This window comes from Rhinolophus ferrumequinum, chromosome 20 (genome assembly GCF_004115265.2).
Source record: "Rhinolophus ferrumequinum isolate MPI-CBG mRhiFer1 chromosome 20, mRhiFer1_v1.p, whole genome shotgun sequence".
Taxonomy (NCBI): Eukaryota; Metazoa; Chordata; class Mammalia; order Chiroptera; family Rhinolophidae; genus Rhinolophus; species Rhinolophus ferrumequinum.
Genome location: NC_046303.1, coordinates 53611317 through 53629690, shown reverse-complemented (window position 1 = coordinate 53629690; position 18374 = coordinate 53611317). Strand labels below are relative to the sequence as shown.

Genomic DNA, 18374 nt, shown 5'->3' with positions numbered 1-18374 from the left:
ACCTTTTGTGAGTCCGGAACCAATGTGTTGTACGGTACTAGCAGGCGGAGGACTGTTTTGTTAAAGGACCACCAATGCTCTGTGAAGGGTTGAGCGGGACAGTTCCGGGGAGAGAACGCGGCAGTGAGGTCTTCGTCTCCTGATATGCACCGACAGAATTTTCGACCCCCTACCCCTCCTTACCCCGGCCCGGGTGTAGGAGGTTGGGGTAGCGGGAGCAGCTTCCGGGGTACCCCTGGCGGAGGCGGACCACGGCCGCCCTCCCCTCGGGACGGGTACGGGAGCCAGCACCACACGTCGCCTTACGGGCCCCGGTCTAGACCCTACGGGAGCAGCCACTCTCCGCGACACGGCGGCAGCTTCCCGGGGGGCCGGTTCGGGTCTCCGTCCCCTGGCGGCTACCCTGGCTCCTACTCCAGGTCTCCCGCGGGGTCCCAGCAGCAATTCGGCTACTCCCCAGGGCAGCAGCTGACCCACCCCCAGGTAATAAATAGCCAGCGTTTGCTGAGCTCTTACTGTATGGCAGGCATTGGACTAATAATCCCTTTACGTGGATTATTTTGTTTAATCCTCTATGAGGTGAGACACTATTGTTAGCCCTGCTTTTTAGATGAATAAACTGAGGCTCAGAGAAGTTAAGTAACTTTCTTAGATTACCTTAGAAAGTGGCAGAGCCCTACTTTCTAGAGCCCTCCTGCTTTTAGCCGCTACACGCCACTCATTCACAGGAGATTTCCCTAATTCCATCTCCTTTGTCGGGCCTTGCCGACTGTTCCAGTAAATTATTCTGAGCCCGGGTCTTCCAGAGGGAAAAAAAGCAAATGAATTCCCACATAGACTTCATCTAGTTTAGAGGGTTGTTTATAGGCTAGTACCATCCTTCCATTTGCTGGCACTTTTTTCCGGCCTTTGTTTTCGAACTACGCTGGCTTCTGCTCCAAGTCCTCTCAAGGGAATATCGGTGATGGTTGTAAATTTCCCGTTCCTCTCAGTGAGAGTGAATACGGGACGATGAAAGAGAGTATTTGTGGTGTGTGTAGGATTTCTGTGGTTTATAACTTGCATGTACTCGGTGCTTTTCCCCTTATGCTAAACCAACTCCACCCCTTTGAGTCTGGAGCTAATGAGATGGAAAGGTTCTAGAAATTTTGAAGCTGTAGGGTTAAAAAGTTTTAATTTTTCTTCAGAAGAAACTGGAAATTTTGAGGAAAAAATGAAATATAATTATTTCTTCACCATTTGATAGTTCTGCAAAGTTACTACATTGGAAACCCAAAAGTGAGGTGACAATGGGCATGGAATTATTAATAAATGAGCATATCAAATTAGTTTAAATGCTTTTTAAAAACAAAAACACTAGATTGAAGGAAGACTTTGCAGTTGAACATATTTGAATTCAGGGCACAACTTTTAACTAGCAATGTGATCCCAATTAGCTTTTAAAGAAAAAGTACCAGTTATCGCTACTAAATGTTATTTTTAACTGATTTTTTTTCTAAAGGGTTCTCCAAGGACATCTACACCTTTTGGATCAGGGCGTGGTAGAGAAAAAAGAATATCTAATGAGTTGGAAAGTTATTTCAAGCCTTCAATGCTTGAAGACCCTTGGGCTGGCCTAGAACCAATATCTGTAGTGGATATAAGCCAACGATACAGCAATACTCAAACATTCACAGGCAAAAAAGGAAGATACTTTTGTTAACATTTCTGAAATTCAACTGGAACCCTCATGTGTCAGGAACATCTTGGACAAAACTTTTACTTGTGTAATTAAGTTGAACCCTAACATGGTGATTTTGATTGAATAATTAGTTAGGGCTTCTTGGTATTTTTCATCTTGTCAAATATTGTTGGTGTTAGAGAAGACATATGGTAGAATAAATTGCAATATTTAGCTCTTTTGGAAGTGCCTACCACAAATTAGAAGATTTATAGTTTCCAAATAGTTAACATTCTTGGTAATATAATGGACATTTGTCTTTTAATGTTTTTCCAGTGTTTTAAAATAAAACATTTTGTTTTCTAGCTATATTGTGGTTTTGTCATATGCTAAAGAAGTAGAATTATTAAAGTAATGCTTTGTAATCACTTAGTTAGAATTCATAAGTAAATATTTTGCCTACTACATTTGAAAATAAAAGAGATAAACGATTCTTTGAGCTGTAGACAGTTCTATATGTTCATAAGTAAAAGGGGGGTAAAAGAAGTGAATAAAGGAGATTTCTATTCCTATTATAACCATTGTTCTATGTGCATATTTTATGTAATGCTTTTGTAAAAATGCATTGAAACTTGATTGGAAGTCACAGGCACTCAAGTAAAAAAAAGTTTTTAAACCCTTCATACTCATTTAGCTGGAAAGGGCAAGGATATATTTATTTCTTGCATAGCTAGATCAAAGTATTTAGTGTCTGAATTTCTCCACATCTCTCAGTATTGTAGAGTCATTTTCTCTTGAGGACTGGCTTCCAGCCATCTCACTTCCATTGTGAAGAGGACATTTCCCAGGGATGACAGATTAGCCTTGCTTAGATCATGTTTCGGTAGTCCTGATCTAATAACTATGACAAAGGCAGTGTGGCTTAATTAGTTTGAACAGTGGACCTACCCCAACAATGAGATAGGGTCCTGTGATCCTCAGCCCCACTAGGCCTACCTGGATTGGAGAAATGGTTTTCCACAGGAAGGAATGCTATGTATGTTTACCTACAGTAATGGAGAGAAAAATATAAAGGGATTTTTCCCCCAAAATATTTAAACGAGGCTTTTTAGATATTTTGAGGTCATAATACATGAAAATAGAGCTACTTAAAATTTCTCTTAAACGTTCCCAGAAATAAATGTCTAAAAATGAAATGGCCACACCTATTTGAGCCATTCCCAGTACTATTTGTTTGCTGGGTCTTTCATAGAGGCAAAGAAGAAAATGAAAAGGAAAGGATTTTAGATTAATAAAATCTCCATGAAAACCCAGGACTACTACTACCGATTACTAGCTGGATGAGTTATTTAACTTCTCTATGCCTCAGTTTTCTCATATGTATAATGAAGAAATTAATAGTACCCATATCATAGAGGTGTTGTGTTTGAGGATTAAATGGGTTTACATGTGTGAAACTTAAGCCAGAGCCTGGCACATAGTAAGCACTCAATAAATTGTAAGCTATTTCTCATTCACCCCTATCTCCTCAGCTCTTAGAATGATGCCTGGAAAAATAGTAGGTGCTTAAATCTGTAGGAAATGGCTTTTGGAAATAATTATTAAGCCATCTCTTAGAGATCACTGGGTTATTGGCAAAGAAAAGAAGGCAGGAAGGATTTTGTGCTAAAGTTTTTCATATTTGGAAGACTTTCAAACTGTAACTGTATAATGGTTTATGTGCATTTTATTTTACTACTTTATAAGTGTAATTTTAAACAACTACTTCTAAAAATTTTTTCCTGCCACATTACCAACATCTACTTCCAGAGGTCTGATGTTTTCTAATCTTCTTTAGAGGAATATTTTTTGATTTCAGCAAAGGTGCATTGCTGTATTGCTCTAGTCGGTCATGTGTTTAGTTGTCAAAGTTCTTTCCACATTGATACTTTGGGTTGTTTCTATTATTAGCCTATTTTTGTTTAGCTGAGTGAAAAAAAAAATGGATTATTCTTTAAATGATTTTTCTTAGTGTTCTAGAATACCCATTTTTACCTCTACAGAAATACTAAATAATTTTGTTAGAACAAAAAATTATAGTTAAGTAAGCATCTTAAATATTCATATAATTAAAGAATGGAAAAATAATATATAGCTGGATCTTCAAACAACGGTATGTATACTCCTAGAAGTAGTCAACTTTCCAAGGGGTGTGCAAGCATAGATAGCTTTGGGGATCCAGAGCCAGATCCTCAATTCCCATATGTGCTCTCTTAAAACTGGTCTACCTAAGGAGCATTTCCATGATCAATTGCCCATTTTCCCTTCTGCCTTTTCACAGTCACTCTTCCTTACTTTACAAGAGAAACCTGTGACAGACTGTATTTCTCAAATGACCCCAACAATATTTTAGATCCACATACTCTCCGGAATCTTGCCCCTACCCCATCAAGATGTGGAGTTATGTCCCTTCCCTTTGAACCTAAGGAGACCTTTCTTCATTTCCAACAAGGAAGTGTGGTGAAAATTAATGTATTTTCATCATGGGTGGAGTGTGATCTTAGAAATGAGTTATATTGGCCCACGTGGAGATGTTCAGAATTTAGATGTGTTGTCAAATAGAAAGAGAGTGGTGACAGTTTTTGTTTAATGACCTTGCCTTTCTTCTCATGACTATTCGAAAAAACACTTTTCTTGGGGGTGAATAGTGTGAAAGTAAGAGAGCATGAGGGAAAGTCACCTTATTTTTAGGTAACAAATCATAAGGTTGCTTGCCTCATCTAGCTTAGAATATTCAAGATTGGTATAAAAGCATGATGGGTTTTGGTAAATCTGCTGTCAGGCATACTGACCACGATCAATAATGGTAAAGAGCACAGTGAATATATCTCAAACCTGTCTCAGTAGCATAATTTGCATGATTCCAAGGAGGAGGAAGTTAAGTTTTATGTTTATTTCTGATAATAACATTACATCTTAAAGTTGAAAGATCATTTCAAAGGTAAGTTCATGGTTTTATATTTTCTAGAGCGTTTTTCAGATTCCTAGGAGAAACATTTTCATTAACGTTTCCCAGGTTTATTATTAGATTCTGCAAATTCGTATTAATGTTTTATCTGGCCAAAATCTGCTCATTGTCTCCAAGCCATTTCTATGCTTTTTTCATTCCTGTGTATTTAGGTTTAAATTAACAAATATATTGTGGGTTTTACTGTAAATAAAATAGTAGTCATCAGTAGTAGTCATAAAATGTGATCACTATCAGTATACCTTGCATAAGCCCTGAATTTATTAGTGACCCAGTATCTTTTTGCTCTGAATTTCCATAGTCTAATCTAATTTTTCTTCTAATCTAAGACACAATTATTATATGATTCACCATTATATACCACTTAGTAAAAACACTGTCAACTAAACTATGATATGCCATCCAGAGATGTTAAAATGTGTGTCTTAGTTTGATGAAATAGCATAAACAATACTCTTAAAAGCAGAACATATACTTACATATAGGTAGGTATAGGCATAAATGTCCGTAAAACAGAGTTTTAGGATACAACGCATTTAACTTTAAAAAAACTAGCTTTAATTACTCAATTAGGATTAACTTTTCTCAGATTTCTAAACTGTATCCTAATTCTATAAAAAGCATAAAATGGTTTTCAAACAAAATTTCTAATCTATATATAATATAATCACCCTTAAAAAAACCTATGCAACTTCCAATTTTTGTGGGGGTGTTTTTACTCAGTTTGTATTAACGATCAATAAGCAAGGTGACTAAGTGTAAGAGTTGTAGGTAAGTCTTAGTAAATCTTTTTGGTTAACACTCCAAAAAGCTGAAAAGGAAAATGGCCTGAACAAGGTCTTTAGTAAGAGTGGTTTTTAATTCTTTGCTTTCAGCAAAATTGAAGAAACCTTAATCAAATTGTCAATTAATGATCATTAAAAATAATTTAATGATCAGTTTTATGATTTGTGGTATATTACATAAAAAGCATCCAAGAACTAAGTGGCATTGCTATAATAAAATTCGCTTTTTATTTATATGTGTGAATGAGTTCTCAGCATTTATATCTATACTTTAAAAATAGGAATAAAATTGATGTCTCATTCTAGCAATGAGCAGTCTTTACCCTTGAATATAGAAAAATACAGCACTATCCATTTCATTAATAGATACATTTCCAATTAAACTTTATTTTGTGTTTTAATAACTTATTAAAATTGATATATTTGTTGTTTTTATCATTTGAATACTAATGATAATCCAGACAACAGTCTTTAACATTTGGAGGTTTACAGTCATAAGGAATGGAATTTTTTAATTTCCAAAAATGTTTTTTATTTCAATAAATATATTTTTATGTATTTTGAAAAGCAGCTATCTGACAGAGTAGCAGTAAAAGATTTTAAAGAATCACAGTATTTCGCAATGAGATAAAAATTACATGAGGCAGTAAAATGGAAATGAATTGCCAATAAAATAGTGTAAAATTTTTACTAATTTAAGGAGTGATGGTTGATACCAAATTGCAGTGATACTTAAATTGAGTTAATGTAATAGATTTAGCTTAAAATATCACTACTACAGAAATGACTTCCTTTGCAATTTCCTGAACTTATGATAAAAATATTTTTATATTGACATGAAAATACGTAAAACAGTACATCACTTTTCAAAATTACTTTAAAGAATAGATAACCAAAATTTTTAAGGATCTCAACATAGCAGAGGGTGTAGAAAGGGAACTGTAGTAAACCATAAATCCAAGAGAAGTCAGAGAAGGAAGAAAAAAAGTAAAAAATGACAGCAATAAGTCCAAATATTTCAGTAATAACAATGAATCTTTAAAACGTAAAAAAAATTTTAAAAGACATTATCAGATTGGAGTAGAGAAATGGAATCAATCTATTTGCTAGTTTAGAAAAGTGATGTAGAATCTGTAACGATACAGAGAACTGGTATACAAAGTAGAGATTATATGTAATACCAGGGATGCCCAAAAATGTACACATTTTAAGAAATGTTATCTATGTAGTATTACTTTTTAAAGTTGAATCACAGTAGCTATGTGTAGTATGACGTTCACTCGAAAGATGGTGTGAATCAAATGAATCCTAAAAATCTTGTAAAATATATACTTTTTTTGGCACCCTCTGTATATATGTATTCTTTTCAAATATACACAGTATAGAATAAATTTTTAATGTTCTAAATCACAAAGAATTTCTGCAAATTTCAAAGATTTGATAGATGTGCAGATCATATTTTCTGACCAAAATGTTCAATAAATTTAAGAACAAAAAGTACCCTCCCTCAGAAAATAAGTCAGTGAAACAGAAGACAAACTATAGAGCTTGTCGACAAAAGTAAAAGCCTATTCTTTGGGTTAAAGTAGACCAAGACTAATGAAAAAAAAGAACAAGAGGAAAAAACATAAGCAATATTAACCTTTAGTGTAACATCAGGAACTATGCTGAAAAAAAAAAATGACTGCAGTAAGAAAACAAGTGATGGATCACTTAGAAGGATACTGCAACAGTGAAATAAATTATCACTTGCATTACCCTTCAGTTTTCTTATTTCATGGCCTCAAATATTGCATCATCTTAAAAGAAGGTATAAAAGAAGTCTAGCAACACAATTTATGTAAATGTTTTTTAAGCTTTTATTTGGGCCCAACTAGGAATTTAACACTTTTCATTTTTCATCCATAATGGCAAAGAAAATTAACAGATGTTTCATGATTATTAAAAAGATCAGCACTCTGGACTCATAAGCAAAATCTCAAGACAAAAAATTTTCTGAAACTCAAGATTCAATGAGCAAACAATATGTTTCTAAGGACAAAAGGACATATGATACGCTCATCCAGTCAGTCATCCAAAAGGAAGGATTTTATAACACAATAATTTGTGACAAGAACATCTTTCGTGTTCATCATAAATTTACATGATAGGGTTTGTAAGTAGACAAATACTAAAGGCAGGTGATTGAAAAAATAGGTGATGTAAGTGAAAAATCAATTGGATTTCCCATTTTAATTGGTGTTTAGAAATCAGAAAGTGAAAATATTCTGCAATTATGAAGCAAAAAAGATCACCATCCTCTCTTCAACAAAAATGTGACATCAGAGTTCTTAAATGCATTGCATTTTGAAGATGAAAGTGCAAAAAGAAAGTGATAATAAACAAGAGCCCATTAGAGATACATTTGAACTCTGGAGTCAAGATTCATAAGATGAATATATACTAGATTCATGACAGTTGATGAACACCTAGCTGTGTTTAAGGGATGTTACCCATCTTTTGTATTAAATACCTTCAAAAGCAGAAAAATATTAAATAAAAATTTGTGTGTTTATGTTTACATTCTTATTAAAATTTCTAATAAAGTTGTTTCTAACTATCTCTTTACTCTCTACATTTTCACTAAAGAACAAAATATTTTTCAAAATTAAAGGGTCCATTGGACCCAGATGACAAAAAATGACTGGTTTTCCTGGTATGCTGAGGAGTAAGATGAAGAAATTCTATTACTACCAATAAAGGCTTTGAAAATCATACAAACAGGATGACCAACTCTATGCCAGAGTATTTAAAAACATAGATGAAATAAGTAATATTTTAGAAAATACATTATTATAATCAGCTTAAATAGAAAGTCAGAATAAACCAATAAGCATTACAGATACTGAGTTGATAATCATGTCTTCTCCCTACAAATAACATCAAATTTACCAGGCCTTCATAGGGATACATAATTCCTGTATTACAATAATTTTTAGTAAAAAAAAAAAAAATTCAACACAGTTTATACCTATGGAATTAATTTGATCTCAAACCTGGCAAAGGACCCTAAAAACAGAAATTGTAGATCATTTCATTTATGAACGTATTTGTTAAAAATCCTAAATAAGACATCACAATTAAGCAATTACAAACAAAAAAGGAACTAATGGGGTTTATCTCAGTAATCACAATGGTATTTCGGCATCTGGAAATTTATTTCTATAATACACCTCATTAATTGGTTAAATGAGAGGATCTATAATAACAGTACATGAAAAAAAATATTGCTTAAAATCAAATACACGAAAGTTGTCAGGAAATGGGAAGAGATCTGAGACTTGTAAATGGAGAGATGAAACTGATCTTGTTTCCAGATAATATTGTCTGTATATGACTCCAAGAGGCAAATGTTTTTGAACTACTGTGGATCAAAGAATGATACAATTAACGACATTTCTACACAGCTGTCAAAAAATGCTATAAAATGCCCCACCCTCCAAAGCAAGCTGCAATAAATACTGGCATGTGGAGAAGGGGAAGACAACAGAAAATTGTAAGGCATTTCTAAAGAACTTTTTAAAAAGCATGACTAAGTAGATTATTCACGGATGAAAAGGTACAATATTGCATGTATGTCCATTCTCCTTAAATTAATCTATAAAGTCAATCCAATTCCATTCAAAATCTCAAAATAATTTTTGTGGACCTTAAAAAATGATTCCAATATTTATATGAAAGAAGGAAGGGTCAAGTTTCACCATAAAAAAGGTTGAATGAGAAAAATGTAAGCAGGCTTGCTCAACCAGATGAACTTGTAAAACTAATCACTGATCGGTGCAAGAATAAACAGACTAAAGACACAAAAATAGAGACTTCAGAAACAAATTCACACATATATAAAAACTAGATATATGGTTAAGATAGCACTAGATCAATGGGACAAGAACAGACAGTAAGTGGTAATAGGTCGATTGTTTATGGTTTTGAAAAAAATAATAGTATATCCCTACCTCATACCATTTAAAAACAAAATTCCAAGTAGAATAGGCCTGAATGTGAAAAGTAAAACTAAAAAGAATTTTAAAAGATGTTTAGAAGAAAATGTAGGCAACATTTTTTGTAACTTGAATTGGGAAGGATTTCTTATACAAAGAGCACATAAAAGGTTGAGAAACTTGACTGTATCAATATTAAAAACAACAAATAGCATAAAGTTAAAGGATATGCTATTTACAATACAGATGACTAAAATTATTCATATCTAGAATATGTAAACAATTTCTACAAATCTATTAGAAAGACAAGTAACCCAATGGGCCAAGAAATACAATTATAGAAGAGAAAACCTAGATGGGCAATAAGCATGTGAATCGCTAATAATCAAAAAGAAATTTAAGTCACAATGACTTCACATCACATTCATCAGATTGATAAAACTGTAAAAGACTGACAACACAATGTGTTGAAGATGTGGAGCATCCTACACAACTCATGCGAATATAAACTGGTAGGAAGAATCACTTTAGAGAGCATTTGGCAATATAGTAAAGCCAAAGATGCTCAATATCCTGAAACCCAGGAAATCCATATCTAGATATTGTGGAATAAAATTATTATAAACCCCAATTAACATAATTCAGCCTTTCCTAAATTTGTAGCTGGAAACAGCCACAGGTTAGAATAGCGTAGAATTAGAAAGCTTTCTAACATTGTCAAAGTACTTTGGGGAACGAAAATATGTTCAGAAAGATTTTTTTGTAAGGTCAGAGACTATGTAGCAGAAACCATAAAATCTAGGTCAGATGTACTTGTTAAGTGTTGACTCCGAAGGACAAAGACTCATTCCTATACATTCTTAGATTCATATTTAATATTATCCTCCAAGAATTGTTACCTGTCAACATGAGATTATAGAAAAGTAAACCTTTAAAAATATTTTTGCATGAAATTTGTTTATTAGAGTTGGAATAGTAGGTTGAATTTGCTCACAAACTTTGTATAATAACCTGCTGAACATGACCTCATCGTTTTCATATTAACTCAGCATAAAAATACTGTTAATTTTCTTACTGAGTAAAAGTATATGAAAGCCCTCCTAGCAGAAATTATTCTTGCAAATAGGGAAGTAAGACACAAAATGAATTATTTTCCTTTACAATATGTAACCTAGAGAAATCCTTGCATTTGAATTTGTGCAGAGACATATTCAAGAATGTTCTTTACAGTAATCAAAAAATTAGCAACAGTCTGACCACCAATAGGAGAAAGGGTGAATAAGTTGTATATTTGCACAATGTAATAAAATTCAACAATTGAATTCATTAGAATTTCATGATATAATATTAATTAAATTCAAAATAATTTTGAGCAAAGAAAAGAAAGAAAAAAAAAGCCTATATGATAGTCTTCACATAAAATGTAAAAGCCTGCAAAACAATATTTTGTATTATTTATAGATGTATAAGTGTAAAGTAATAGTATGAAAACATGAATAAAAGTAACAAACACTATATTCATAACAGTAATTATTTGGAGATGGGGTGGGGAGTTAAAGGCTTCAAATAAATTTGGGTAGGTGGGTGTGTGTTCCAATCTATCCAAGTTTCAAAAATATTACGATTTATTAAGGCTGGCTATGGGGTACACATATGCTTTTCTCATTTCTTAGAACTATAACTCTGATCTCTTAACACATTCTATAATCCCAGAATTAACGCTAATACCAAAATCAGACAAAGACCTTACAAGGGAATACTATACCAATATCTCTCATGAATATAGATGCAAAAATCCTCAACAAAATAGCAGCAAATTAAATTCGACAATGTTTTAAAAGAAATGTACCATGAACAAGTAGGATTCCAGGTATGCAAGGCTGATTCAGTGTTCAAAAATCAATTAATGTATCACCAGACTAAAGACGAAAAATCATACAATCATATCAATAGATGCAGAAAAGGCTTTTGACAAAATCCAACATCCATTCATAATTAAAACTCTCAGCAAACTAGGACTAGAAGGGAACTTCCAAAACTCGATAAAGAACATCTACACAAAACCTACAGCTAATATGCTAAATGGTGAAAAACCAAATGCTTTCCCACCAGGATCAGGAGCAAGGCAAAGATGCCCCCTCTTACCACTACTTTCCAATATCATACTGGAAGCCCTACCTAATCAGTAAGACAAGAAAAGGGGAAAATGGTATACAAATTGGGGAGGAAGAAATAAAACTATTTGCAGATGACATGATTATCTATATAGAAAATCACAAATAAAAAGAAAAAAGTCCTGGAAGTGTTTCCCCGAAAATAAGACCTAGCCGGACAATCAGCTCTAATGCATCTTTTGGAGCAAAACATTAATATACGACCCGGTCTTATTTTACCATAATTTAAGACCGGGTATAATATAATAATAATATAAAATACCGGGTCTTATATTAATTTTTGCCCCAAAAGACGCATTAGAGCTGATTGTCTGGCTAGGACTTATTTTCGGGGAAACACGATAATAAGCAATTATAGCAAGGTTGCAGTATAAACAGTTAATACACAAAAGTTAATTGTTTTCTTATATACTAGTCATGAACAATTTGAATTTGAAATTTAAAAATCCAATACCACTTATATTAGCACTAAGAAAACTAATTAGGTATAAATCTAACAAAATATACACAAGATATGTATGTATAACTACAAACCTAGCAAAAGAAATAAAAAATTTTAAATACATGGAGATATTCAGTGTACATGGATTGGAAGACTCAATGTTGTCAAGATATCAGTTCTTCCCAATTTGATTTATAGATTCGATGTAATCCCAATCAAAACTCCAGGAAGTTATTTTGTGGATATTAACCAATTTAATCTAAAGTTTAATTGTAAAGGCAAAAGACCAAAAATAACCAATACAATATTGAAGAAGAACGCAGTTGCAGGGCTGACACTACCTGACTTCAAGATTTACTATAAAGCTACAGTAAACAAGACCATGTGGTATTGGTGAAAGAATAAACAACTAGGTCAATGGAACAGACCTATGGAACAGACTAGAGAGACCAGAAACAGACCAACACAAATTGATCTTTGACAAAGAAGCAAAGGCAATTCAATAGGGAAAGAATACTTTTCTGCAAATGGTGCTGGAACAACTGGACTTCCACATGCAAAAACAAAACAGTGAATCTAGACACAGATTTTACAAAAATTAGATCAAAATGAGTCATAGACCTAAATGTAAAACACAGACCTATAAAGAAGATAACACAGGAGAAGATCTAGGTGACCTTTGGTTTGGCAATGACTTTTTTTTTTTTAAGGGGAACAGGACTTTATTGGGGAACAGTGTGTACTTACGGGACTTTTCCAAGTCAAGTTGTTGTCCTTTCAATTTTTGTTGTGGAGGGCGCAGCTTAGCTCCAGGTCCAGTTGCCGTAGTTAGTTGCAGGGGGCGGAGCCCACCATCCCTTGCAGGAGTGGAGGAATCCAACCAGCAACCTTGTGGTTGAGAGCCTGTGCTCCAACCAACTGAGCCATCAGGCCACTTGGAGCTAGCAGCAGCTCACTGACTTCATTCTAGTTGCGGAGGGCACAGCTCGCTGGCCCATGTGGGAATCAAACCGGCAGCCCCATTGCCCAGAGCTCAAGCTCTAACCAGTTGAGCCACCTGTCCGCCCCTGGCAATGACTTTTTTAGATACAACACTAAAAGCATGATCCATAAAAGAAAAAGGTGGATTTCATTAAAATTGAAACTTCTCCTCAAACTTCACCAAAAGACACTGTTAAGAGAATGAAAAAACAAGCCACAGATGGGGAGAATATATTTGCAAAACAATGAAACACCACTGTTACAATGGTTAAATCCAATGGCAAAAATCTAACACACTGACAACACCAAATGCTGGCAAAGATGTGGAGCCACAGAAACTCATTCGTTGCTGGTGGAAATGCCAATTTGGAGGACAGTTTGGAAGTTTCGTAAAAAACTAAATATGCTCTTTCCAAATGATCTAGCAATCCCACTCCTTGGTTGTTACCCAAATGAGTTGAAAATTTACGTCCACACAAAAACCTGCACACGAATGTTTATAACAACCAACATGCCTTTCAGTAAGTAAATTGGTAAGCAAACTGGTACATCTGTAAAATGGAATGTTATTCACCAATGAAACGAAATGAGTTATCAAATCACAGAAAGTCATGGAGAAAACTTAAATGCATATTACTAACTTAAGGAAGCCAATCTGAAAAGGCCACATACCCGTGTGATTCTAACAATGTGACATTATGGAAAAGGCAAAACTGTGGAGACAGTGAAAAGATCGGTGGTGCCAGGAGTTGGGAGGGGTAGATGAGTGGAGGGAGGGTGGAGCACAGAGGATTTTTACAGCACTGAAACTACTATAATGGTAGGTACATGTCCTTCTACATTTGCCGAAATGCATAGAATGTACAACACAGTGAACTCTTATCTGTGCCTTTACTTAGGAATGTATCAATAATGGCTCATCAATTATAACAAATGTTACCACAATAATGCAAGATGCCAATAATAGGGAAAGTGGGGGTGGGAGGATATATGGGAATTCTTTGTATTTTCTGCTCTTTTTCTGTAAACCTAAAGTGCTCAAAAAAAAAGTCTATTAATTGTTATTACTATTAATTTTGTTTTGCTCTGGATTCTGTGTGGAAAACAGAATAGAGAGTTGACAGTGGATTCCCAGAGGACATTTAGTAAAACCACAGAAATAGTCATGGTTAAAGACTGTCGTGCATTAAAATAGTGAGCATGGAGCTGGGAGTGAGCAGGTTCCAGGTGTAAGAATTAGAAGGTGTTAGACCTCCAGCTGATCTCTGTGTGAGGGAAAAGTATGATTCCTTCCTTGGTTTTCTCAGTCCTGCTATTGCCTTGTGTACGATCTGTGTTAAATGTTTGTATACACCAATACCTAGAATTAAATTGTCACTGTAATACTTAATTTTATATGTGTTAAAGTGTACATTTATAAAAATCAACACAAATTATATAAAAATCATGTATATAGTAAATATTTCAATTGTCCCTCAACTTTTATTTCATTCACTTTTCTTCTCTTCGGAAAGGTTAGAAAACTGGGTTTGTTTTTTTCTTTCTTTTAATTATTCTGGTTCCCTTGCACCCAGAGTTCTGAACATAAATTCCATTTTGCCAGTTAGATGCACTTGCCCAAGATTTGGGAGGCAGAAGTGAGTCAGAGACCATCTTCAATATGGCGTCTGGCTGCCACCACTGGTTAGAAAGACTGTAGTTTTCCTGAGATTCGAGTTTTCATTTGCCAGCTTTTTACATGTCTCCAGCTTCTTGATCTAATTTCTTAGTCCCTGGATGCATCTTTAGTCTCATTATTCATTTATATTGAAGTTCAAAAAAGTTCTGGATGATATAGATTTGTTTTCTAGTCTAGATACAATACAACGGCTTATGGCAAATTATAGCTAAATTACACAGTTAAACAATTCCACCATACTCAATATGCAGTGGTAGAAAGAAGACAGGGTAATTAGAATTGAAAGGAATAGGAGAAGGAGGAGAGAGGGAGAGAGAGAAGGAGGATAAAGAAAAGAAAAGAAGTGAGGGGAAAAAAAAGAAACTTGCGTAAGGATGGGAGAGAAATGGAAACATACAATGTTCACCATATACATATAACACACGCTAACTGAAGAGAATAGCAGAGACTCCCTATCTTGCCAGTAACGTGAGTTTTTTGCTCAGCCATGGTTCTATCTGAATCTCCTTTGTCATTCTTACATGACGATGGAGATGAGCAATGAGACTTTTCTCTTCAGGCAACTACATCTCTTTAACTACCTACTTGTTCTTATGAAGGTTCTGCTTTCTTGGAATGATTGACTTAATTTTGTTCCATTTTATTCTCTTAACAAACTGTTATAATTCTACTTCCAGTGAAGGGTTTCCCTTCTAGTACACCCATTCATGTTATATATAAATGGATATATTTATGATATATATGTATATATAGAATATATATGTATATATAAAATATTATAAAATATCTATGTATATATAAAATCAGCCTTTGTTCACTAAATATTGAGTTTGAACAACATACCAGACACAATTCTAGTAGAGAAGAACAAAATAAAAAACTCTGGACCCCTTGGAGCTTATATTGGAAAAAATTAATAATGCAGGAGAGAGATGTGAGCTGGAGGGAGGCTCTTTGTTTTGGCAAGAAGGGATTTTCTAAGAGTACAGATAGTTTATCCATAGTAACAGGAAAGACGTTCATGAAATGGAGACGGTTAATGAAAGGTAGGAGCTTTGGAATTTCTCTTATTTATTTCTCCATCTATGAAATAGAGAAAAGTCATCAACTGAAATTTAGGATGAGGGAGTGTTATGGGCTGAGTTGTGTCCCCTCAGAATTCATATGTTGAAGTTGTAGACCCCAGTACCTCAGGATGTGAGTATATTTGGAGTAAGGTCTTTAAAGAGATAATTCAGTTACTGTGAAGCCTTTAGTGTGGGCTCTAATTCAATATAATGGATGTCCTTGTGAGAAGAGGAAACTTGGACACAGAAGGAGACATGCGAGCACACAGGAAAGACCATGTGAGGACACAGCATGATGGCAGCCTCGGAAGCTCCAGCGACTAATACAGGAAGGGAGGTCTGGCGGTCTGAGAGGAGGACAGTATTAGATGACCGTGTTAGAGAACGAAAATGACTCGAGAATTGTGCTATACTTGATCAAATCTAAGATGCCCGTGATTGTGAGACACACTGTTATTCCAGATTCCACTAACAAAGTGAAAACCCTGCAAATTAAATAGGACATGCCACAGTGGCACGTAGAAGACACATCCTCATTTCAGAGCTACTAAGTGTGAAATGTGTATGTTTTAGATTTGGTGAAATATGGCAGTGTAATTGTTGGGCAGCCTTACGGGCCCACAAGAGATCAGTGGTCATGAAGTGCAGGGAAATTGCATGTGGCAGTAGTGTTCGGCTGTATGGATGTAGGCATAGAGTGGATTTAAATAGTGTTTTGGGAGTTTGAGTCGAAACAGAGTGTTGGTTTTTTAAGTGAGTAAAAGAAAGCAAGAAGGTGACACAGCAGTTAAACATGTATATAAGGGAGTGAGGGAGTGATTATAATGAAAAAGGTAGTTGAAGGGAGCAAGCTGCAAACTTATGGGGAGGGATTTCAAGGAGTAGTATAAGTAATCTGCTTTAAATTAGGGCTTAAAGGGGGATTATGGAATTGCGGTTGATAAAGTCCAGAGTTTGGCAAGAGCGTCAGTAGCTGACATGAGGTGGAGAATGAGATCGTGGGAAAAGTGGTCAAGAAACAAAGAAGCCAAGATTTGAAGAATCATCCACAAGGATGTTGAAATCAAGATAGAAATAGGAGAGTGATAGTGAGCCATGAATTAAAATCTTACAAGAAGGGGTAGGAAGTGAAGTATGCTGGGGAGGGTGAAAGGAAAAGAATAACTCAGAGATCAATAAATAACAGCAACAGGGAGAAGTGAGTGATATAGTCTGATGACATGACAGTCAAAGCTGTGTAGTTTTAAGGAAGCAACAAGAATGGTCTGAAAGTGAAAATGAAAATCAAGAATGACACCTAATAAACTCCAGGCCTCGTGGTACATGGGAGAGAAAATAGCCATCACTTGAGAAGGCTGCAGGGCAATCAGTGTTCTCCGGAAAGAGCCACATTTCAGTCAAAGCAAGAAGGCCAAGGGAACACAACTCTACCTTAACACACAGAGTATGGCATTCTAAGGTCAGAATTATTTCCCTTAGATGTTGCAGAAACTTTTAGCATCCTGTGTTAGTGTGACAGATCGGATGCCAGTCTGATTCTCTTTCTTTTGTAGATAGTCTGTTTTTGCTAGCTCCTCAATAAAGCCAAAGTTCCATTAAATTTAAAATTCCAAGATATTACTTTGATGTAGTTCAACTGTAAATTTTTTACATCTTGTTTTGCATTCCGTGAAACTCTTCAATTAGAAGACTGATGTCTCTTTCAACCCTGGGGAAATTGTCTTCCAATATTTCTTTATTTATTTCTCTCCATTCTCTCCATTCTCTACTTTTGGAACTCTTATCGATGAACGGTGGGATATCTAGATCTATCCTCCGTTTCTTAATTTTCCTTTTACACTTTTCTTCATTTAAATTTTTAGTGGTGAATTTTAGACAGGATCATCCTAGCATCTCTCAGCTTGATGTTCAGGCTCACTAATTTGATCTTCAGCTGTGGATATTCTGTTTTACAGCCCATCCACTTTTTTGTTTGCAATCATGTTTTTAAATACAATAACTCTGACTCATACTTTTGTCCACATTTTTGTTTTTTAATTAATGCTTACTAATGATTATAGGTAACACTCCAACATTCCATCTACCCTGGTCTAAGTCAGGCTGGTCATTTCGTTCCCCTTTTCAGTGATTGACTTGCAGTGTGTATGTAGCTCAATTTTGGCTTATGAGATGTACTTCTGAAGAGATGATGCTTCTTGCTCTAGAGAACTTTGTCTGACTGGGATGCCTGGAATTGCCACAACAATCTTGCCACTGTGCTGAAGATGAAACTGACACTCAGAGAAAGACAGAACCAAGAGAACTACAAAGAAGTAAGCCTGCAGTCCTGAAATACCGTGTCTGAAGCCTAACCTATTCTGGATTTATGTGAGAAAATAAATTTCCCTATTGATTATGCAACTTTTAGCTGGATTTTCTGTTATTTGCAGCCAAACACATCCTGACTTTGTACAGAGTATAATTAAATGAAGTGGGGTGCTTCAAGTAGCAAATCCTAGAATGTGGAATTGGCAAGGTAAAAGAGATAGAGAATTGGGTTCTGATGACCCTTAAATTTGATAAATTGTTACCTTACACATTGAGACACTAACCATGTACCTACG

At 35.0% G+C, this 18374-nt stretch overlaps 1 protein-coding gene across 2 annotated transcripts; it reads left to right on the top strand.

The window, feature by feature from the left end:
• The first annotated feature begins 10 nt into the window (after positions 1 to 10).
• MPLKIP (M-phase specific PLK1 interacting protein) lies at positions 11 to 18171 on the top strand. Of its 2 annotated transcripts, none has more exons than XM_033088476.1 (2): positions 11 to 483; positions 17976 to 18171. In XM_033088476.1, exons 1-2 carry the CDS (start codon positions 145 to 147, stop codon positions 18099 to 18101), a joined length of 465 nt encoding a protein of 154 aa, XP_032944367.1. In that variant the 5' UTR covers positions 11 to 144; the 3' UTR covers positions 18102 to 18171. The 2 variants fall into 2 exon arrangements, with proteins under 2 accessions (XP_032944367.1, XP_032944366.1); XM_033088475.1 differs by lacking the exon at positions 17976 to 18171 and adding an exon at positions 1502 to 2029.
• Positions 18172 to 18374: the final 203 nt, after the last annotated feature.